Source organism: Mus pahari, chromosome 7, assembly GCF_900095145.1.
Source record: "Mus pahari chromosome 7, PAHARI_EIJ_v1.1, whole genome shotgun sequence".
NCBI classification, from domain to species: domain Eukaryota; kingdom Metazoa; phylum Chordata; class Mammalia; order Rodentia; family Muridae; genus Mus; species Mus pahari.
Genome location: NC_034596.1, coordinates 96,534,378 through 96,558,538, shown reverse-complemented (window position 1 = coordinate 96,558,538; position 24,161 = coordinate 96,534,378). Strand labels below are relative to the sequence as shown.

General features: G+C 48.4%; 1 protein-coding gene across 1 annotated transcript in view; it reads right to left on the bottom strand.

The window, feature by feature from the left end:
- Positions 1-24,161, bottom strand: part of Rin3 (Ras and Rab interactor 3) — a 103,148-nt gene that overhangs the window by 53,947 nt on the left and 25,040 nt on the right. Inside the window, exons 2-3 of the mRNA XM_021201894.2 lie at positions 19,365-19,572; positions 8,442-8,559 (exon numbers count right to left, since the gene is read on the bottom strand). Of these exons, the coding sequence (XP_021057553.2) occupies positions 8,442-8,559; positions 19,365-19,572 (326 nt within the window). The remainder of the gene's footprint in view (positions 1-8,441; positions 8,560-19,364; positions 19,573-24,161) is intronic.

Here is a 24,161-nt window from a genome sequence, read left to right as displayed (position 1 = left end):
AATGAATGCCCAGTTCCAGATAATTGTTATTTGGCAGCACAGACTGACTGAGACACATGCTGAACCAGGATCTTCCATGCCTGAGAATGGAAGCCAAGAGACCCTAGGGCTTGGCCCTAACATCCCCTACAGCTGTCTTCAAAAGAAGTGTTGGTGAGTAGAAGCCTGAAACAGCTGAGTCAAGTGCTGTCCCTTAGATGGGTTTTCTGAAGTTGCAAAGTCCCTAAAGGCAGGCATTCAGGCACATGAAGACCAGGAACATACATGCAGACTAGTACCACTCCCTACAAGTAGACTAAGAGCATCCACATGCAGACCAGGAGCACTTCCCCAGGCAGACCAGGAGTACCCACATGTGGACTAGGAGCACTGTCCACATGTAGACCAGGAGCACCCCCACACACAGATCAGGAACACTTCCCCCAGGCAGACCAGGAGCAGCTACACATAGACCAGGACTACCCCTCCTAGGTAGACCAGGAACACCTACATGCAGACCAGGAGCACCCACACATAGACCAGGAGCACTCCTCACAGGCAGATCCACTGTGACACTAACCCATTTTCCTCTCAAGAGCCTGTGCTCTCCATCTTTCTATGTCTCTGTCAAGATCTCCCAAGTCCAGTTCTTTTGGAACCAAACAAACTCCCCCAGCTCCCATGTTCATGTTCACTGGATAAGCGTTGCTGCCCCAGACATCTCAGGAGGCACTGACTCCTCCTGAGTGCTCCTCTTCTCACCTGTTGGAGTCTGCCTTCTAGAGTGCTCCCGTGACAACTTAGAGTGCTCTCCTTCTCATGGCCATCTTGTCTTCCAGCTCTCCAGTTCCAACTTCTAGGCAGTCATCAAGCTTTGGCTTTTGATAGTTTTTTTTTTTTTTTTACAATCCCTCTCTCTTCTCCTCTTGTGGCTGGTCACTGTCCCTGCTGGCTGCCACACAGTCCAGGGGTCCTGAAGCATCCATCTCATCGGGCTACTTCCTGCTCAAAACTTGTCCATGACATTACAGACCAAAATCCTTACCAGTGTTGTGTGCTAGTCACAGCTGCTGGTGACCCAGTCAAATTCTACCCTCACAGCCTTGATTTTGCTGCCTCTCAGTTACCGCCTGAGCATGGCTTAGCCTTGGCCCCGTTTGCTTCCTTGTTTCTGAGCTTTGACATAGAAGACTGTGGCTTCAGCTTCTCCAGCCTGTTCCCCTAGTGTTCTTCCTCATAACTGTTTCTCAACTCCCCAGGCTCACATTATAGGGCTTAGGACAGGGGCCTTGTTTCCCTTGCTCAGTACTGGGCTTCCGTCTTAGCCCCCTTATGTTTTCCCCCAGAACCCACTTAGCAGATACTTAGTTGGGGATACATTTTGTCACATGTTTAGCAGAACAGAGCTGAGAAAGCTCATATAAAAAAGATGGTGACAAAGGAAGGGTAGATAGTGGCATGCATGACTGCAACTCAAGATCGAGAGAGAGCAAGTAATCAGCTCTCAGGAGACGGAAGATCAAGGGTTTGAGGTCAGCCTTGGCTTCAAAGATGCAAAGGAAAGACAGGAATATGAAAGGCCACCCTTTCATGGTGATGAGGGAGTGATGGGGATGTAGCTCATGTCTGCAATTCAAACACTTGGGAGGCTGGTGTGAGATCTCAAAAACAAGTGGAGGAGAAGGAAGAAGAGGAAGAGGAGAGAGGAGAGAGGAGAAAGAGAAAGAGGAAGAGGGGGAAGAGGAGGAGGAGGAGGAGGAGGAGGAGGAAGAGGTGGTGGTGGTGGTAAAGTTAGTTTTGCAAGGTTCTTAGAGCTAAGCTGACCTCCCTGCCTCATCTTGACCCAACCCCAGGTCTGGAAGCTCAAAGCTGGAATGATGAAGGCAGAAAAAAGTGAACGTGGCTAGTTTAGCCCAAGATCCTGTGGCCACTGAGCAGTAATGTTTTTAGAGCAGTCCTCAGGACAGACAGTACAGGAAATGAGGGGTTGTGAGGTGTGAGCTATATGCTGCTAATTATAACTGCCACTGTGCATTGAGTACTTGCTACAAGCGGAGCTCGTGACTTCATCCCAGAAGTGTCTACATTTAGATACAAAGATGCTGCATGCTTCCCTGCTGATACCTTCTTTTAAGGATCTGCGGGCAGCTGTGCTGGGGAGACCCCCTCACCTCCCAGATGAGGAAACCACAGTGCAAGGACATCAGATATCTTACCTGGTCTCACCAGAATAAAAACCTAGACCCAACAGTCATTCTTTCCAAAATTCACTTTCTAGAAGAAAAATTAAAATGAAGGGGTTTGCATTGACAAGCCTGCAGGACCTTCCACAAAGCAAATCAACCCTGCCTCACTTCTGGCTAAAATATGGAGTCTCTATGTCAACTTCTCCTTTATGGATAACCCTACCTCTTCATGGACTTGAGCCATCTCCATTCGAAAACAGGTCAGACTGCATTCTAGGGTTTTGGGTGGTGCCAAGGGCATCGAGAGAAGTCATATTCAAGAGTAAGAGAAGTGAGTCAAAGGCATTCTGGCCACGTGGCCATGCCCATATGGATCTCTACTGCCCAGGAGGACACACCCAAGATCCCTCCCCTTTGCATCTAGAGGTGATGATCCCCCATACCAGTCAGGATGAGAATTTGCCATAGTTGCCCAGGAGATGGACTATTCTCAGATGCTGATGTGTTCAAGTTGATGTAAACCCACCCACACTCCTGAGAGTGAAGATTTACTCAGAATTGGTGGAAAGACCCTTCTAAAGCCAGGGTCAGCGGGCCAGAGGCACTGGGTGGGAGTGGTCAGACTGCGGTTTAGGCCTTGAGCACTGTGTAGCCCACTTCCTGCATAGGCCTGGTCATGCCACTGCCTCAGGGCTGCTCTGCTAGACACAATCCCAAATGGTTTTTCTTCTTCTTCCTTTATTTAGCAACCACTAGGAAACTGCCACCCCACAGATATGTCTATCACAGTCACCACCTCTGTGCATATTAGTAAAACCAGGTTCAGCTGAAAGTTCTTTATCTGGGAATTTGAAATCTGAAATGCTCCAAATTCCAAGATATTTTTGACCCACCACCATTATGCCATGAGTGAAAACTACACTTGATGTCAACTGACAAGTTAAAAGGCAGGTGCCTTGATATATATAAAATTTATATATGTTGCATACAGTCTCATCCCCAAGATAATGCTACACATGTGCAAAATATTTCAAAATCCAGGGAGGGTCTGCAACACTCCTGATCTCAAGCATGTAGGATAAGGGATGCTCTTGTTGTAGTGTCCTCTAGGGTAGGTTGTTCGTACCAGTCATCAAGGGGCAGCACTGCCTCCCAGAAATTGGCATGGCTCCACTCATCCTTCATTTGGCTCCTTCAACAGGCACATCCCTGCTATAAATCCTCCTGTAATCTCTGGCGTCACTTTCCCTTCCTGCTGGCCTCAAGTATGAGGGGAGATGACTCTTTCCACTGGGCTCCAACCTGGCCATGTGGCCTGTTTTGGTCAATGAGTTGTAGGGGAAGCGGAGGCTGACATTTCTGAGTGGAATCTTCTAGAGTCATTATGGAACTCTGCTTTCTCCTGTTGCAGATGGGTAGAGCTCTGCAGCAACAGTGGAGAGATTCAGTGAGAACACACTCATGTTACTATGTATTTGAGTGTTTTAATCAGATGTATTCTATAGTACATCCATGCTACTTTGTGTGTAAGCAACCAAAGGTGTAGGGCAGTCAGTTACTACTATAAGCAAGGCTTAGCTGACAGAATCAGGATTTTTTTTCAAAGAAAAATCTTTGTAAGAAATCAGGGAAAGAAGCTGGGCAGTGGTGGTGCACACCTTTAATCCCAGCATTCAGGAAGCAGAGGCAGGCAGATGTATGGGTTCAAGGACAGCCTGGTCTACAGAGTGAGTTCCAGGATGGTCAGGGGAACACAGAGAAATGCTGTCTGGAAAAAACATAAAAGAAGAAAAGAAACCAGGGAGGGGATTTTAAGTGCCTCAGAGCGCAGCTGTGGTCAAAGCAAGACTCACTTTTGGGACACCCCCTGCTTTCCTCCCTCGACTCTGCGTGGGGAAACCCAGAAAGCTCCAGTTCTAGGCCTGGGCCCTTCCATTGCCCACTTCCCCTTGAGGACATCCCACTGAAGTTAGCTTGACCACAGAGCCTCACCCTACATGATCTGGACAACTAATTCCTTCCAGGACTCTCCAAGGACAGGCACCATCACTATCCCCACCTCACAGGCCGGGAGGCCAGGGGCCAGAGACATGAAGCATTTTGCCCAGTCACACAAGTGGCAAGAGGCAGAGATGAGAGAAACCAAGCTATGACATCAAAGGCACAGAATTCAAAGAGAGGGCGGAACATGGAACCTAGAACTGCTGAGGCAGAGAAACAGCTCAGCCAATGCCCTTTGCTCTGGCAGCAGACCCCAAGAGAAAGGGGTTTAGGAGCAGCAGAGTAAACAAAGAGAGACCGAAGTGAAATACACAAACGGCAGGCACCTCTGTGCTTGTGGCAAATGTGTTGGAATAAAGATCCACGAACCAGATCACACAAATGACTTTGGCTTGCATTTTGACTATCTTCAGGCTGAACGCTGAACTTGAAGCCTGAAAATGTAGGGAATTCTACCGCGTGGCCCTGGGAGAAAACCAAGAACCTGGGATGTTAGTGCTCTCATTTCTGAGTAGTCTGGGGTGACTATCTCAGCAGAAATGAAGACTTTTTTTCTCAGGAGACACTCATGTCGCTTCTCTGGGCTACCACACAATTGAAGTAGTGAATTCTCAGCTAGGAGGAGGAGAAGTCTGGGGCCCTGGTGCCAGCTAGAAGAGGATTTATTTCCTGGAAAGAGAGTTCACAGATTTCTGATAATTTGTCAAACAACCTTGCAGGACACACTGGGATCCAGACAATGACATGTCAGTGTTGGGCAGGGCCATGCCTAGGTCAGAACGGCTTACTTATGCATGCCTCGTACCCTCCACTTAGACCTAAACCCCATCTCAGCAACCTGAAGATGGACTTGTGGAGGATGGTCACTGGATCTCTCGATTTGTTCATCTTCCCACACTGAGGAGCTCTTCTTTCTTGTCCTTTTATCATTATGTATCTGTTTCATTTGCCTATTGAGGAGAGGTGGCCAAGCCTAGCTCACAGTTCTGGTAATATACACCCATCCATCTTGACAAAACTTCACTCAGCTAAACTTTCACAGCTCCTGGACCTTCTCAGAAGCCCCTCATATACTGCCTGTTCTAGCAGCGACCCCTCTAAGTGTGGCAGGAACCTCCACCTTACCTGTCATTTAAACCCAATCAGGCTTTTCTTGTTTCCCATCCCCTAGAAGAAGGGCCAATCTGCCCACCTTCAGCCAGCACCCCATTAGATCATTCATCCACTGGCACCCACCTTGCTATAAATCCCCACCTGTGCAAGCTGAGTTGGGATTGGGCCAGTTCTGCACTTGAGAGCCCAATGGCTGCAATGTTTCTCCACTGAATTTGTCTTAACCCTGCTAACCACCATCCCACACTTACTTGCCTTCGTAAGGCTCTGAATTAGAAGTGGGACATGAAATTAAACTCCTGTCCTGCTTTCCAAGGGCTGGGTTGTCTTTAAGGTGCAGACAGAAAAGGCACATAGGCCAAAGGAGCAGAGCAGAATTCCAGACAGCTGCAGGGCCAGCTCCAGTCTCACCTCTCATCTCCAAAACCCTCAAGCGCCCTGCCTTGATCCTGTACTTTCTCCACAGGGCCCTGGGCATGCCTCCCTCTGAGCACTTTTCCAATCCTAGAGCTAAAACTCACTCGCTCAAGGCATGTGGCTCCCTAAATGTACAGAGGGAACTAAGAGGTGGCAGCCTAGTTCCGAAGTCATGACTCTGAGTAAGAGGCAGGGGATCCTGAAATCCTCGCCCAGCAGTCAACCTTCTCTTGGTGTCAAAAAACACATCTAGCATCATGTGGCCCCAGAGACACTGTGAAGGTCACATTCCCCTGGCCATATGAAAAATGACCCAGGTTCTTGGGGAACAGGAGACAACCCAAACAACCCCACCCTTTCTGAGTCATCAAAGGACACAATGTACTTCAGTGGTTTGGAAAAACCGCAACACTCCCCATCCTCTTTGAGAACCCCACCCCCACCCTGACTCCACAGCCCTTTCCAGATCCACCTCTGTACTCTCATACTAGAGGGCGGGGCAACTCCCAGAATTCCTTAAAATCCTTCTGCTTGGGGATGGAGATATGGCTTTGTGGTGGAGACTGCTCTTCCAAAGGACCCGGGTTCAATTCCCAGCAACCACACAGCGGCTCGTACCTGTCTGTAACTCCAGTTCTAGGGCTTCTGACACCCTCACACAGACAAAACACCAACACACATAAAAACAAGTTATATATTAAAAAATCCAATGGGTCTCCCTCCCTGGGCACATAGTTAACTACATTTCACAGTGTCCCCTACAGTTAGGTTTGGTCATGTGACGGAGTTCTAGCTAACAAAATATGGGTACAGGAGAGACCTAGACTCCTTTCCCAGTCCACACAGTTACCTTGGACCCAACCGTAATATATGGAGGTCACATGCTGAAGATAGCAGAACAGTGGGGTGTCTGCAGAGGGCCTAAGAGAGGTGTGGCTTGTATGTGCTTGGAAATTAGCTTCCTGCAGCTTTAAGTCATTTCTTGGTATTGTGGCAGTTGGCTGATTTCCACATGGCACATTCCCCATGACAGTAAAAAGCCTTCCCACTTCTGTCTCCTTATCTTACTTGATATCCTAAGAGGCGGGTGCTGTGTGTTCTTGCCATAGGATGCAGCACCTGTACTGCATAGGGATATACATTCTCTGTGCAGCCCTGGCTGACCTGGCACTCAGTCTGTGGACCAGGCTGGCCTTGAACTCAGTGATCTGCTTGCCTCTGCCTCCCAAGTGCTGGGATTAAAGGCATTCGCTACCACGCCTAGCTTGGGGCACAGGCGTTTTGTTCATGTGGCTTGAGTTGCTGGGAAGACCCTCTCCCAGCAGGATGGGGACCTGCCCTACTTTCCTTTGGTAGAAAATCACCCTTTTATTGGACAAACACAAGCACCTTCACACATTCACAACCGAGCCCTAAAGCTTTCTCCTCTTAGACACCCTCACACAGTAGATATTCTTTAATATTCTTCCCGGTTTAAGGAGGCTCTGGACATGCCCGACCTGACAGGCATCCCCTGGCAGTAACAGCTGCCATACCCCAGAGCAAGTGATGCCTGTTGGCCCTGCTCTAGCATAGCTCCCCTCCAGCCTGACTGGAGACCCTCTCACCCTAAGGCAAGATCTCCTTTTTATTCATCTATGTAGGTTCTCAGTGTCTTGAAAAGCAGGCATCCAAGAGTACTTACTGTCATTCTGCTGTTGACCTAGGGTGATAAGCCTCAGGGAACACCCTAGAATTGTTTCTATAGGTGTCAGCTCATGCTTGGAATAGCCTATGGATTCTTGTCACAAGTTTCTTAGATTTCAAAACCTAACATGTGAACACATGGCCTTTGAAAGGAGGCAGAAGCTGGTTCAAGAAAGCTAGGCCAGAAGAGGTCCAAACTCCAGGATGTCTTTCCTTAATAGTACAAAGCCACTGTGGAATCCAGGCATGACGGTATGTACCTGTCATAGTGGCAGTGGAAAGGCTGAGGTAGGAAGACCATGAGTTCAAGGCCAGTCTGGATTAAAGACCCCCCAAACAGGTTCCCCACAAGCCCAGGTCTGTTCTGGTAGCGCTATGAACACCCAGGAGTTGTGCCTTTGGAAGTGCTTGCCCATGTGACCCTAACAAAGGCTCTGGGATAGAGATAGGACAGTGACTGTTAGTTTCATCTGACGGAAGAGAAAGCTGAATTTCAGAGAGGTGACACGACACACGGCAGATCATGGCTTGAGGATGTAGTAATGAGTCACTGGAACCCTGGACCGGACATCTGATTTCCTCCCCTTACTCTGTTGTCTTTTGTGCTCAGCAAACAAGAGACAACTGGACAATGGCTACTGGTAAGCAAAGCCTATAAGCCATGAGCAGAGAAAGTGAATGTGACTTGGCTTAATGTTTTAAAACAGGCCCTTTCTAACTGGACACTTTCTAACCTGACTCTCTGTGTAGCCGCCTTCAAGTTGCAGCGAATCTTCTTCCCGCTTCCCAAGGGGTAGAACTGCCCATATGTGCCTCTAGGTCTGGCAATTTTGATACTCGAGTGACTAGTCAAGTTCTAGTCCACATAATGTGGGCACAGGAAACACACCAACGTGAGCGTCCTCCCAAACCCTTACCTAATCCAATCTGCTACCTTGGAGCCAACCCTAAAAATGATTTTCCCTATTCTAGTTTTAAACGTGGGGACAGAATGTAGGGTCTGTGTCTCACAGTTTTGGTTGCTGTATCTTGGAGGGACAAGGTGAGGCGAGAACTTACTAGACTTTTCTTCTTTGATGGGGTACTCCAGCACCTCAGCTGAGCTGCCTTTCAGGGAAGGGAAGTGGACACACAGCACCAGTTGCTTCAGGCCGCTGTCTCGGCACACCAGGAACATCTGAAATGGCAGAAGCAGGGGCTCTGTGAGTCGGAGGTTTTGGTGGAGGCCAGATGGGGCAGCAGCGCGCAGGGTGGAAATCATCCAGAGGATGTCTGAAGCAAACATCCAGGCAAGGTGGTCCACCCATCCCTGAGAAAAGTGAATCTGACCCATACCCAAATTTGAGATCCTCAAGTCTCCATTTCTCATTTGCACTGTGCATGGTTGACTCATGGGGATGCGGTAGGGTTCTGTCAGGATCCAGAGGCTCAGAGAAGCCCCAATAGTTGGGAGTTGGTTGAATGTCAATTCATGCTCTAGCGCCCAACTCTTTTGGGGGAGGGGGTGAGAAGAGTAGTGTCTGTTAAAAACAATTACAAGTTTGGGGAAATTTATGCTTATTTTCCCTTTGCAAAAATAAAAGTAGCTAATATTTTGTTTGGACCTTGTGGTACCTAGGATTGAACACACAGCCTCGTGTGTGCTAAGCAAGGTGCTTCCACCATGCGCCAGTCCTCCTTTCATTCACTGTTCTTTATTCTGAGACAAGGTCTTGTTAAGTTGCCTAGGTTGTACCACATCTGATCACGGAGTGGTTCCACTCCTCGTGGTCCCCAGAGGCATGGCCTCCCAGGCACAATTGCATGGAAAGGCCTCTGCTTTGTCACAAATTGCTGTTTTATGATGTCCTTTTCAGGCACAGCTGGCCCTTCCTTCCCAAGCTCACCCTTCCTTCCCAGACGACACTTTCTGGAATGTTCCTAGCTTCCTCAAACATTTTGTCAAGGGAAGGAAAGTGCTTGGTCAGTGTCCCCGTTCCTTCCATCCTCACTCTGCCCCTGGACTCTGTCTCCTAGGCTCAGGTCCCAAATAGCTCAGCTAGAAATCCCCAAACGGGGAGTGTGGCCAAGCTGTTGAGGGCTGGCTGGGGCACAGGGATACCAGAACATCCCCATGTGTGAGGACATGACCCTGAGTGTGGGCAGCTCTGGAGAAGACCTCTCCTTAGGTTCCAAATTCTGCTGCCACGACTACTGGTTATTAATCCCATCATGACACTGCCAGGTCATCTTAGGCATGAATGTAGTGTCATTAATAAAACATGCAGTGAGCTCAATGCTGCTGGTCGACGGCCGCTGGCATATACTGTCTCCCCAGTTGGCCCCAAGCCAGAACTTGCAACTTCTCATACAAAATCTACAAGGGGTGTGGTAATGATGAACCCAAGAGAGCCAGGTAATGCCTAAGACAGAATGGGAGAGGCTAGAGATGGGTTTGAACTCAGGCCCTTGGACTCTAGATGCCAGGCATGATCTTGCCCGTCTCACCAGGCTCTTGAGGTTGCTTCCCTATGAGCATGCATGGCCCATGTGGAAGTTAGCTGAGGTGGGAAATGGGAGATCAGTCTCTCTCTTCCCCTGGGCAGGGTGGAGAGCACATGAGAACCAGAAGCAGAAGTGGGGAGAAGAGGAGTTGCTGCTCTGCCCCCTCGCTTCTAGATGCTTCCATTAGACCTCACTCCCTGCCTCAAGACAATGGCTGAGACACTGAACTTGAACTGTCCCAAGGATGTCTCTCAAATAGGAAGCCACTTTGTTTCCTCGACAAGTTCAAGGTCAGCTTTGCCTCTTTGCGCACGGATCCGTGGGAACCAGTGGGGCTGGAGGAAATGCGTATGAATGAATGTTATAGAGTGGGTGTACCATAATATGAAATACAGCTGGTCTTTGTTTCCAACTCTTAGGACAGAGCTTCAAAACCCTGGGAATTTCCTGAGGCAGGGGCATCTGTCATTTGTAAGAACTTTTCCAGACCAGGCATGGTGTTATGCTAACAGGAGTCTCTTAGGGCTTTAGTTTCAGAGGGGGCTGAAAAGGGATTTCAGACCAGCCCTGCCCTGACCTGGGGGAGGTGGGCAGAGTTGGGATGGGTACCCTTACATAGCCTGATGTTTCATTCCTGCCTAGGCAACAAGACATCAGTAAAATGCTGCTGGCTAGATCTGGTAGCACATGTCGGAATTCTAGCGTCTCTGTCTTCCCACATGTCTCTATAAACTAGAAAAGTGACAGGGTGCAGGGGGGCTCCTGGGTAGGAAAACCAGACAGCCTTGATTCCAAGCTGCAGACCTCAGGCCTTGGCTCTGAGTGGATAGAGGCCAGGGTAAACAATGTGGAAAGCAGATGACAGAAGCAGGCATTCGGGGCCTCTGATCACTCCTGAATGCTCAGTAGGATGCCTGGCCGTAGAGCTGTTCACCCTCTTCTTGGCCACACTACCAAGGTACCTGCTCCTGAGAGGTTTCTCTGATTAAACAGGTCACTAGTGGACCTCGGTGGTCTGAGTCCTCACTAACCTGACCTGACATCTGGGTCAGCAGTCTGGCTTCTGTCTCTTTTTTTTCTTTCTCCCAACACAATTCACTAGGAAGCCCCACTCCAACCCCCCAAGGCAGAATGGCCTTCCCTCAACAGCCACTGGACTGCGTGCCACTCTGGGGTCTAATTTCTGTGAGCAGCTAGGATTCCTCCATCTGAACTCTGAACTAGACAGTAATCCCTTGGGGCAAGTCAGGATGGTCGCATCCTTCCAAATCCCAATGCAGCACTGCTGTGGGTTGTCAGGGGGGCCACTTGCCCTCTCTGAGAGGCTTTGTAGGGAGGGAGACAAGATGAAGGGTTCCAAGCTGTCTTTTTAGAAAATGTTCTTCTAGCTCCAGCATCTTGGGGGCCTTTATCCCCCCGACCCCCAGAAGGTTACACAAGAATTCATTTTGTGATAAATAAAGGTATTCACTGAGGCTGGTGTAGATAATTGAGGACCCTTCCCTGTCTGTCTTAGCCAGTATGGGGTATTTTTGTCGTTTTGTGTGTTGGTACAGTGTCTTGCTAGGTAGTCCAAGTTGGACTGAAACATGCCATGGAGCCCAGCATAACATTGACCCTGCAGTGATTTCTCCTGTTTTAGCTTCCTGAGTTCTGTGATTACAGGCATGTGCAACCACAGCTCATATGCTTTCCAGGATGTCTGTTTTGGTTGTCTGAGACAGGGTATCACTGTAGAGCCCTGATGCTCTTGAACTCACAGAGATTCGCCCTCCTCATATCTGCTTCCCAAGTGCTGGCATAGGACAGGATGGGTTTTGAAAAGGCCAATGTTTTCATTAATAGTTGGGATGGGAAAAAAAAAAAAAGACTCAGGTAAAACGTTACACAGCCACAGCAAACCCTTCAAACCAACAGATAAAACCCAGAATCTACACGCACTCTAAATGACTGTTTTTACCCTTCAGTTTAGACCTATATAATTAGAGCTGTTTGTAGTCGAAGGAATTTCCCATAATGCCCATAGGAATGTATCTAGTTTGGCAAAGGCCAGATCTCCACAGGACTGGGTAGACAGCCCAGAGGCCATCCTGGGCTCTCGTAGCTGTGGTGGTTCACTTGTAGCTCAAAAATCCTCTCACCTGGGGCTCCCACCCCAACAGAGGTGGGAGTATACGCAGGAGATCAGAGGCCCGGAAATGGACTGAAGGATGCATTGCCCAAGATGCACTTACGAGCTGTGGGGAAACTGCAGCTCACAATTCCTCTGACTTATAACCTGGCCATGGCAAGGCCCAGGCAGCATTTCTCAAGGCTGGCCACAGCTCATTGTCAGTCTAGAGGCCTTTAAAGCACATCAGAGGCTCTTCTTTCAGAGAGCAGAAACACAATTTAGTGACAATGGAGGGATTAGCTTCTCAAGAACTGAAGGGAGAGATCCAAATGTCCCAGTCCCACACAGAATGTCCCCACTCATGGCCCAGCAGGTCTGGGGATGTGGTTAGATGGAAGAATCCTAGCTTCTTAAGACAAGCCAAAGGAATAAGCATTTGGATTAGGGGCTGAGATGCAGTCAGTTTTGGGCCTCTGAAGGCAGCCAGTGGTGGAATTGAGCGAGGGCACCACACCTGGAAGCTAAACTCAAGCCAAGTGTTTGTTCCCCTTGCAGGGTTGTTTCCTAAGGGTGGATGTAGCCTGTGTCCCTGTTCTACAGGGGTGCCAAAAGGATGAGATCAAAGAACCCTGTGTGATCAAAGAACCTTGCCTGAATGGAATTAGTACCCTACCGAACCAGAACCATTGTCTGCCAATCCATCTGACAACATGTACTCCCCTAGCATTCTCTTGAGCTAAATCCTCACTACCAAAGAGAAATGCTCAAGAGGCTTCTCTCATTGAAGGCTGCTTTGAAAGGGTTAGTGAGATAGCTTAGCAGGGAAAAGCACTTGCCACCAGACCCGATGACCTGAATTCCTGATGACCAAAACCCACACGGTGGAAGGGAAGAACCAATTCCTACATGTTTCCTCTGATCTCTCCACTCCCACCAGAGCAAGTGTGCCCTCTCCCATTAACAGATAATAAAATAAAATAAAAATTCTGCCTTTCAAGCTGGAATCGATGACAGTTCAATAGCAACAGATCCAGGTCACACACAGACCTTGGCTTCTAGGAGAGTTCCTTAATCAAAGGAAGCAGAAGTCTTTGGAGACACAGGATGTGGCTGGTCCTGGGCTGAGGGCAGACAGTACAGAATACAAGATAACAGTATCTTCTATGGTCAGAAAACAATAAAGTGATTCAAACAGAAAACAGGCGATGGTACCTACACACACAATTGTGGGGTGCTGGGGTCAAAGAGACGCAAGAGTTACATTGTTGTTTGTTTTCCATTGATGTGACAAATGCATGAGCAAGAGTCATTTGGGGAGGAAAGAGCTTATGTCACCTTACTGTTCACAGTCCGTTACTGAGGGAAGCCATGACAGGAAGTGGAGGCAGGTCCTGGACACAGGGACAGAAGCAGAGACCAAGGAGTGACACTGTTTATGAAATTGCTCTGCTTGCTTTCTTAACCAACCCAGGATCGCCTGCCTAGATGTGGCCTCACCTACACTGAACTGAGCCCTTCCATAGTAATCATTAATTAAGAAAACGCACCACTGAGTTGCCTGCAGGCCAATCTGATGGAGCCACTTTTTCGATTGAGGTTCCCTCTTCCCAGACGACCCTGGATTGTGTCAAACTGACAAAACCTAACCATCACAAGCCACTTGAGAGACTTCTGTGGACAACTCTCTACAAACGTTGCAAACTAGGAGTTAGGGAGCTATCTTAGTGGGCAAAGTGCTTGTCTTGCAAGCATCAGGACCTGAGTTCAATTCCCAGAACCCACGCAAAGGGCCCAGTGTGGTGATCCCAGTACTGGGGAGGCAGAGTCAGGTGGGGGATCCCCGAGGACTCACTGGACAGCTAGCTTAGTGCTTTATTGAACCCCAGATTTTATAAGACCTTGTCTCAATAATGAAAGAAGGAAGAGAGAGGGGGGGGAAGGAAGGAAGAAAAAGAAAGAAAGTAAGAGAGAGAGAGGGAGGGAGGGAGGGAGGGAGGGAGGGAGGGAGGGAGGAAGGAAGAAGCAAAGAAACAAAGAAACAAAGAAATAAACCAACCTGAAAACAACACAGGAAGTTGACCTTTGGCCTCTAAAGCTGGGGTACAAACACAAGGTTGCAAGGTAGTTTGCACCCAAGGTATAAAACTAGTCTCATGATTACATATTATTGTGATTAAGTAAACAGATAAGAGATGAATCTTAGGAAGAATCCCAGTGCCATTTAGAGTCCTGCCATCCAGGAGGCAGGGTATACACCCTGCTTACGGCAGAGTGACTTTCCTTCCAAAGAGTGGTAGGGAAAGAGGGCGTTTGGTACCTCCTGTGGTTCCAATAGGAAATGTCCCCTTCAGATTCATGTGTTGAAGACCTGAAGCCCAGGTCCCTGACTTAGAGCTAATTCAGAGGCTCTGGGAACATTAGGAAGTGTGGCTTGGCTAAAGGAAGTAGATGAGTTGTGGGCAGGTCCTTATATGTCCCTTGCCCTTTCCTGTCTGGCTTTGCTCCACCACTTCCTGTCTACCAGGAGGTGATGGACTTTGCTCTGTCACTTCCTGTCCACCGTGAGATGACAGGCTTTGCTTATCATTGGCTCTCTGCCATAATTCAGCTTCGCTTCAGGTCCACAGCAATGTTGTTAACCAAACACAAACTGAGATCTCTCAAACCATGAGCCCACATAGATCCTTCATCTTTTAAACTGTTTCTCTCAGGAATTCATCACAGTAGCAAAAACAATATAATAAGGGACCTTTGAATGATGGGCCGCCACTGGCTTTGCCTCTGCTCTGGAGAGGGTATTGGTGCAGACAGAGGGCATCCGGTATAACCAAGTCCAGGCTTTAGTTGATGCTAATGTACCAGGACTGGTACAGTAACTGTGGCAAGTTTTGGTTAGCTGTTGTCAGCAGGGGAGCTCGCGTGTGGATGGACACAGGGCATGCTCTGTTCTCAGGGCACAGGGCACTCTCTGTTCTATGCTTGCAACTTTTCCATAACTCTAAAGCCATTCTAACTAAAACAACAAACCAGTCCGAGTGCAGAAGAAGTAGAGACGACTTTCTGATTGCCCTGTTGCTGAGTACATACTTTTTTATTTTTCCTTTTAAAAAGGGGACCACAGTGTTCCCAACTCCTTATCAGAGAAGAGGTTGCTAGGACTGAGGCAGGTCCTGGGGAAGGAAGTGGATGTGGCCAAGGTCACACAGACACTGGGGACAAGTAAGCTGGCTCCCGGCAACACAAAAGGCTGCCTCTCACAATGCTGCAGGAGGTGAAACGGGAGGTGAATCCGGATCTCTAGGCTGTGTCTCACCACTCAGGGACCACCCATAATGTTTGTCTCTTTCAAAATAATGACATCACTGCACTGGTTCTATGGGAGCCACACTGTATAGCAAAGGGCTTTCCCAGAATATTTGAAGATCACCCAATGGGTATTCCCCTCCCCCCTTTTCTATGGAATGGAGCCTCACACTGTGGTCGAAGCTGGCCTGAATCCACTAAGCTATATCACCAGCCCCATTTTTCCTAGCTGTGTGATGTTAGGCAAAAGAGTCAACATCTCTGTGCCTCAGCGTCCACATCTGGAAAGGGGGATGCTGATTATGCCTAGCTGTCAGAAATGGTGACAAGGATTAAATAATATCAGCAGGTAGCCGTCTAAGCTTGTGCAAGCATGTTATGGGATGCTGCTGACTCAACAAGGATAAGATAGCCCGGTGATCACATCTTATAGAACATGTCCCTGTCCTTAGATAAGACACCTGCATCTCACTGTAATCTGCTCACACCCACTACCCCAGGGTCATCTGTTCTCTCTAAGCCAGCCTGGTGCTGTGTAAATGGGAGTTATGTGGCACCATTTAGGGTCTGCACTGATGCAACTGTCCTGCCCCCCCAATATTTTGCATCCACGGTTAATGTGCAGATGCACTATGGGGATATGAGGGTGCGTGTATTTGTTTCTTTCTTGTTCCTCCTTTGTTGGTGTCTCTACTCTGCTCAGGTAGGCCTGGACATAGGTCTGCCACTCACTAGCCTCATAACCTGAAGCAGGTGACGCTGCCACCACCATCCCATCCCTCCAATCCCCCCGACTCCCTCTCTGCTCAGCACCTGGCCTTCCCGAGACTCCCAGACTCTAGCCTGGCCTCTTGCAGCCAGCGCAGATTCTGGCAGGTAGCTGTTCTCACAGAACAGGCAGAGAGAAAAGACTGTAAAACGAACCGTCTAACCTTCATGATAGTAACAGACAGATGAACAGCACACAGTCCCCAGACCCTCAGGTGACAGAGTCCCAGCGGTGTTCTCCACACTGCCTTCAAGGGGGTTCAGTTAGTGTGTATAACCCCTGCCCATCTCTTTCTCTTTCTGCTGCTTCTTGGGAGCTCTCTATAGGACACCAGAGGTTCTAAAAGGCTGGTGCTGACAATCTGAACTCAGGCCTCCTCATGGCTTGTCAATGGCAGAGCCTTCGACATCTGGACAGCACAGGGTTGGTGTTCACAAACAACAAACAGACCCCTAGGGGCCTGCGAGTTGTCAAGTTTTTGTGCTTTTTGAAGAAAGGGTGGTACAAGGATGGGGTACTTGCTAAGCACAGCACACACACTATCGCAGAGCCCCACTCTAACCAGAGAAATACTTCTGACAAGGCTACAACTTCTATTGCCCCAGTTTGTAGTGTGAGCCCCCATCAGTATTCTAACGAGGGCAAAAAGGATGGATCTGTTCCTCACAACTCAGTCTAGACCCATCTTCACACACTCAGGACACAGCCTTCTGGATGGCCAGCTGTGGTGGTTTGAATGACAAATGCCCCCCACCCACTTACACACACGTCAGGCATTGGAATACTTGATCCCCAGTTGATGGCACTGTTTGGGGAGATTTAGGAAGTGTGACCTTGCTGGAGGAAATATGACACTGGGGTGGGTTTTGATAGTAAAAAGTCGTACCTACTTCTAGTTTGCTCTTTCTGCATCTGTGCTTATGAGTCAAGATACTAACTCTCAGCTTGCTAGTCCAGTAGCCATTCTCCATGATTAACTCTTATTCCTCTTTCTTCTGTAAGTTACCTTGCTCAAAGCGTTTGTCACAGCAACAGAAAAGCAACAGTAATGCATCAGCCACCAGCTTGCTTCTTGAGTTGCTTTGAGCTGCTTCCTCTAAGAATGGATGAGGGAAGGTACAGGCTGCTAGGGGTACCTACTGTGTGGGCCCCAGTCACTTTAGTGAAAGGGATTCATAGCAGGTATTATCTGAGTCACGGCATCTTTGGTCTCCTGCTTCTTGTTGTGCACTCCTGTGGGGAAAGAGGCATCTATGGACACCCAGGCTCACCCATGTATGGACTAGAATGGGCTGGGTGGGCTCAGGAATATTATCACCTTCCCAGCCCTGCATGCTCTGTGGCAGAGTGGCAGGGACTCTGACCCCCTGCCTTCCAGTCACCTCAGTTTTCAGGCACAAATGACAGCTCCATGGATCTTATTTATTTTGTGGCAATAGTCTGTGCCCCAAGTCCTGCCTTGAGGATGATTCCCAGGAGATACAGAAGTGTCACAAGCCATACCCAGATGAGAACATCTAGGAAGCAAGAGTCCCCAGTGTTAGACAGACACTGAAAGATAAAGTCTAGGAGCATTTAGACTGCAGAGGTTCAAATCCCAGCTCTGCCACTTCCTCCCTGTGGCTCCAGGGAAGTAGCAACAACCAGTGTAGGTAGTTAGGAGATCATGGCTCATTCCTGAGCAGACAGTGGGAGAGAGCCTGGGATGCAGTGAACCCTTGGGAAATATGGCTGCTAGCGTGCGGGATGCTGTGTGAACACAAGAAGGATACAACATTGGCCTCTGTCAAGATGATTGCAGAAGCACAGTGGGCGCTGGGGTGGAGAGGAGAAGTGGATAGAAGAAGCTGCTAATGGGAACTGGGCTGTCTTTTAGGGTGACAAGAATGCCTTAGGACCAGATGGAGGCAGTAGTGGCGTAATACCCAGAGAGCACTCAATTTCTGTGGTACACTTTAAATGTCTCTTTTTATGTGATGTGATGAATATTTTGCTTTAACTTTTTTTTTTAAATGCCTTCTGGGAAGTGAGTTGGCCTGGAGTAGGTGGGAAAAACCTTTATAAGACATTTACTTCTGACAATTTTGTTCATTTCTGTCCAGTTTGTTTTTTAAAAGATAATGAATGCATATATGGATCACTTTTATAATTAAAACAAATTACATGCTATTTTCAAAAGGGAGTAGCATTTGAGAAAATATGTATGGGGTGACAGGAACATAGGCGATGCTGTGACTCATTCTATCAACTGTCATCTGGCAGCTCTGTCTATCTAGCCATCACCTTATCTGTTCATACTCAATATCCCATCTTCTGTCTATCTATCCTCTATCTATCCTCTAGTTATTACCATCTATCATCCAACTATATCATCCATCCATCCATCATTCATCTGTCTGTTCATCTATCTATACCATCCATTCATCATCCATCCATTCATTCATCCATCCATCCACCCATCCATCCATATCCATCCATTAACCATTTATCATCTATCTATCTATCTATCTATCTATCTATCTATCTATCTATCTATCTATCTATCATCCATCCACCCATTATCCATTTATCATCTGTCCATCCATCTGTCTGTCCATCCATTCATTATCCATTCATCGTCCATCCATCCACCATCTATCTATTCATCTGTATATCTATCCATCATCCATTCATCCATTATCTATCATCAATATCCATTCATTATCCATTTATCTATCCATTATCCATCATCCATCCATCATTCATCTGTCAACCATCTATCCATCATCCATCCATCCATTCATCCATTATCCATTCATCATCTGTCCATCCATCTGTCCATCCATCATCCATCCATCCATCCATCCACCCACCCACTACTGCTCATTCTCTCCTCCCATGTACTAGGACCAGCACTTGGAGAGATTTTTAAAGCTCCTATTTCAAAGAGACAAAAATGAGCCCCAGAAACTTAGGGTCATTTGCCTACCTCAAAGTTTCCAGAACATCTGCTGATGAACCACATGGCCTCTTATCTTTGTCCATAAACAAGGGGCAGGTAGATCATGTGTCCTGAAACCCTTGTCCTTGGTCAGTGGCCTAGCTCCCAAAGTCAGAGAAAGCCAGCACAATCCTATATCTCTGGTGCCTGAATGCCTCAGGAGACCCTGCCAGCACACCCTGCCCCATACTGCTGGTTGTGGCACAGGAACAGACAGAAGCAAAGAGAAGAGCAGAAAGAAAGCAGCTATTTGCATGAAGGCACTTCTGTGGGGAGCATTCTGAGCCCCTCACAGCTGTACCTGCCTCCCCGGGGTGCACAGAATTGACTTACCCCAGCCATCTCCTGCTGCAGGATCTTGGCAGCCTCTGCCTGGCTTAGCCCTAGCTGCAGCCACACAGGGCAGGTCTTCACCAGCTTCTCCAGGACACTGATGCCCCGGCGTGGGATGCAGTTCCTCGGGGTGGTTGACAGACCAAGCCTCATGCCGTCTTTCTCCTCATCGTCCTCTCCTTCTCCTTTGCCAGCATCTGGAATAGGACTAAGAACAGGACATAGAATCACATGGTCAGCCCATCCTGAGTGTGATGGTGTGTATATGCTTGGCCCAGGGAGTGGCACTATTAGAAGGTGCGGACCTGTTGGGGTAGGTGTGTCACTGTGGGTGTGGGCTTTGAGACCCTTATCCTAGTATTCTGCTAGCAGCCTTTAGATGAAGATGTAGAACTCTCAGCTCCTTCTGCCCCATGCCTGCCTGGATGCTGCCATGTTCCTGCCTTGAGCATGAACTCTACCTCTGAAGCTTTAAGCCAGCCCCAATTAAATGTTGCTCTTATAAGAGTTGCCTTGGTCATGGTATCTGAACAGAGCAGTAAAACCCTAAGACACTATAGTTGGCTTTGGGAGGATGGACAATAAGTGTAGAGTGAAGTGACCCTGTTTGTTCATTTAGCATCTATGTGGTTAGGGCCCTTTTGGGGAAGGACATCATTCCCCAGGTGAGTCTCCACGGAAGGCATCTGTCGTCATAACAAGTAAGACATACCCAGAACGGCCAGCTACGGTACAAGAAGGAACTAAATATCACAGGAGTAGAGTGGACACAGCAGCTAATTTCAGTCCCAGTGGACTGAAGGAAGCATAGCAGCATCTGAGAGGATCCCTGATGAAGGGGTTTGAAACCTTTACATTGAAGAACATCTGGCAGGCTGAGATTTACAGCTAGCTTTATTTTTGCGTGTCCACACCCCTGTAATTGCCTCTATGAGTGAGAGAGACCTGCACCATCCAATGTGACACAGGTTGGTCACTGGGTTCTTAAGAATAACTGGTTCTGGGCTGGAGAGATGGCTCAGCTGTTAAAGGATAGGCTCGCAACCAAAAATATAAGAATAGCTGGGCCTTATTGAAAATATAGGCTGAGAGCATTTTAGGCTCAGGTGACAGCAGTGTCAGAGGCAGAGCCTCTCCCTCTCCCTCACAATCCTCACCGTCCTCCCCTCATCATGAGTTGCAGGCTGCTGCTCCTGGCTGACCAAGTAGAAACTGTTTCAGGCTCTAGCTTGAGTCATGGGACCTAACACTGTGTGCCCCTACTCTGAAGCCGCTGTGGCTCCCACTTCCTAAGAACTCAGGCCAGTGCCCTCATATTCAAGACATTCTCATCCTGAAAGGACCTCCCTGAAAGGCTGCTGTCTATCACCCCCACAGAACCTATCCTTCTGCAGGCTCCTGCTTGAGTTCCCTGTCTGCCTGTAGTTCCCATGGGGACCTTGTCTTTCTTGCCAAAAACTCACTTCAGCTGATAGGCTAAGGTATATGAGAGAGAGAAGATGCGGAAAGCAGCTATCGTATAAGAAAAATAGTTGTTAGAGTTGAAAACATCTGCCCAAGTCTGGGGTGACAACTCGGTAGGTATAGTGTTTGCCATGCAAGTGTGAGGATATGAGTTTGATACCCAGAATTTACCTAAAAAGCTGGGCAAGGCAGCACATACTTGTAGACCCAGCACTGAGGAGGTAGAGACAGATGGATGCCTGGGGCTAGCCAGCCAGGCAGCCTCCTTGGTGAGTTTTAGACCCTGTGTTTTAGTTAGAGTTACTATTGGCTGTGAAGAGACAAGACCACAGCAACTTGAATAAAGGAAAGCATTTAACTGGGACTGACTTACAGGTTTAGAGGTTTAGGTCATTATCATCATGGTAGGGGGAGCATGACGGGTCACAGGTAGACATGGTGCTGGAGAAGTTGCTGAGACTTCTACATCTGAACCCCCAGGCAGAAGACAGAGAAAGAGCCTCTGGGCCTGGCTTTAGCTTTGGAAACCTCACAGTCTACCCCCAGTGACACGGTTCCTCCAACAAGGCCATACTTCCTAATTCTTAAGTGGGGCCACTCTCTGATGACTAAGCACTCAAACCTGTGAGCCCATGGGGGCATTCCTATTCAAACCACCATACCCTGTCTCAAAAAAAAAGAAAAAAAAAAGGTGGAAGGTTCCTGAAGAACAGCACAAGACTTCGTCTTCTGCCCTCCACACACATGCACTTATACAAGAGCACACAGACACGCAATATACCTCTGCCCGTCAATCTGGGGAGAAATACCTGCAAACCACATACTTCATGAGTGACAGGCAAGTCCCTCAAAAAAAAAGGGAAGTCAAAAGATCTGAAAAGATTCTCCAAAGGCAACACACATGGGCCAATAAGCAGGTGAAAGGTTGTGAAAACCCTTGGTCATTAGGGACATGCAAATTAAAACCACAAGGTGCCACCAAAGAATTGCCTGAAATTCGGACTGCCTCTGCCACTTTTGCTGAGGGTGGTTCAGGTGTGAGAAGGCTCTCAGACTTGCTAGGATAAATGTAAACAGGTACAACCACTTTGGAAAATGACAGGGCAGGTTGTCATAACCTGAGCACACAGGCTCCGTGGCAGGTTCCTTGATATGTTCCCTAAGGGAACGAAAGCCCATCTATCAAAAGATCGGTCAGAAGATGGTCACAGAAGCTTAACTTACAATGACTCAGAACTGGTCCAGGTACCCATGGATGGGAGGAGAATGAAGAGGCTGGGCTCCCTATACAAGGCAACAGCTAGCAATAAGGTCTACTGATGAATAACCACGTGGATGAATCACAAAATCCCACGCTGAATCAAAGCCACGGGCAGAGAAAGCAATTTGCATGAATCAATGTGAAGTTCAGATGGTGTCTGTTTACATATGCCTGTTTGTTTACTTGGCTTATGTATCCATCTTATACTAAAGCAGTCATGAACAGTCATCGAATACTGAACTCTGCAGTTAACAGCCCACGTGCTAACATACTCAGGGAGGCCTAGGATTTTCTCTGGACGCACAAAGATAAAGTGAACTTAGGATGGATGAAGGCATGCAATGATGCAAACAAAGAACATTAAGGGTAAATGGTGGATATGACTGTTCACTGCAAATTCCACTTCCTCCGCGTGCTTTACATTTAATTTCATTGTTTAGGAAACCGTCTAAGATAAAGTTCTTCGCATCCCATGTGGCCTGTTGAGATAGAGCCTACTTGCCCGGATCTGAATACAGGCTATGTGACTTTAGTCACCTCTCTGGGCTTCAGTTTAATTACTTTTTTTTTTTTTTTAAGTCTTTGTTTCACAGGATTACCATGCCAGTCTGATGCAGTGACTGTTGAGGACTTAACACCCTGCCTACCTGTAACTCAGCAGGACTTATTTACCCCTCAGCTCTCTTCCTGCTATAACCCCCACCTTCACCCCACTGTTTAGACTTGTTATGAGGACTCAGCACATCCAATCGCAGTGAATGGCACTCACATCTGTGATTCTATCTTGCATCCGAGACACCTGGTCGAGGTGGCAACCCGTGAGATCAAGAGCATTAGAGATGTGTAGCCTGATGTAAACTCGGCTGTCAGGAGAATCCCATTTTCTGGAGCACGTGACAAGAAAGGAGGACAAGGAGGATGCTCTTTTATGCCCCAGATGCAGCTGGTGGGTGAATAGGCAAGGCCAGCATGGGGCACACACCTGGCGGTGACAAGCACCATGGACCAATCAAAAATGGCCTCCGAAGATGCTTTCCAGGGAAGTCAGCTCCTTGAGGTCCCTCAAGGTCCATTCTGAGAGTAAACATGACAGAAGCTGGCTCTGAGCCCTTAGGCCTAGAGAACTGTGTATGAGGTCATAGCCCTTGTCTCTAGGCAAGATATAGAAGGCAGAGAAGCCAAGGCCTTGGGTGTGTGTGTGTGTGTGTGTGTGTGTGTGTGTGTGTGTAGATCATACTATGTGAGAAGAGGACAGAGACAGAAGGGGCAAATCTTCCTGGCATCTGCCTGCCATGACCAAGCTAAAGAGAGGCAGGGAACTCAGAAAAACTGATCTCTCAACAGTCCACAGGCAACAGGCAGGAGGTGCGACCTCTGAGTTGCTGCGAGCTGAGCCGGCCCTCTCCGAGCTTTGCCTGTGGCTGTAACTACTGCTGTCAGTGTCACTGAACCCTCTTGGCTCTGTGCCTGTCATCTGTTTGGAAGAGCAGAGACTCTGACGCCCACGCTCTCCCTCCTGACAGCAGATGCTGAGACTGCTGTACCCTGAAATCTTTGATTGTAGATAAAGAAGCAAGCAGGCATGACATGTGACAGAGACGGGCCTTCGTGAACGGAGTTGACAGTGTAAAAGGTCTAGGCCAGGGGTTATGAAGATGCTATGCCACAAACAGAAGCCCTCCAAGACAGATATCCCTTGGTGCATGGTGCAAGCATTGGCTCCGGTGGCCCCCAGTGGTCCCCTCTCACAGATGTCTAGGGACACTCTATTGCCTCTGTGTGCCTGTGGTCAGCTGCCCAAGGAGTCCACAGTGTTCCTTGGCACCAGCTTCCCTGGGATGTTCTGAGCATCTCTGCAAGGAAGGACGGAGCTGCCTCCAGGGACAGTGAGCAAGGTCTGGGAGCTGCCTCAGGCCTCATGAACCTCAATGGGAAGGTGGCAGAAACACTGTTGGGGGGCAGAGCAGTCAGGTGACAGAATGGGGCTCTGGCTGGCTGCCACCCACCAGGGACAGTGCTGGCTGCTGTTTTGGTGAGCTCCGTGGAGCTTTACTGGGAGAACTGAGACCTCT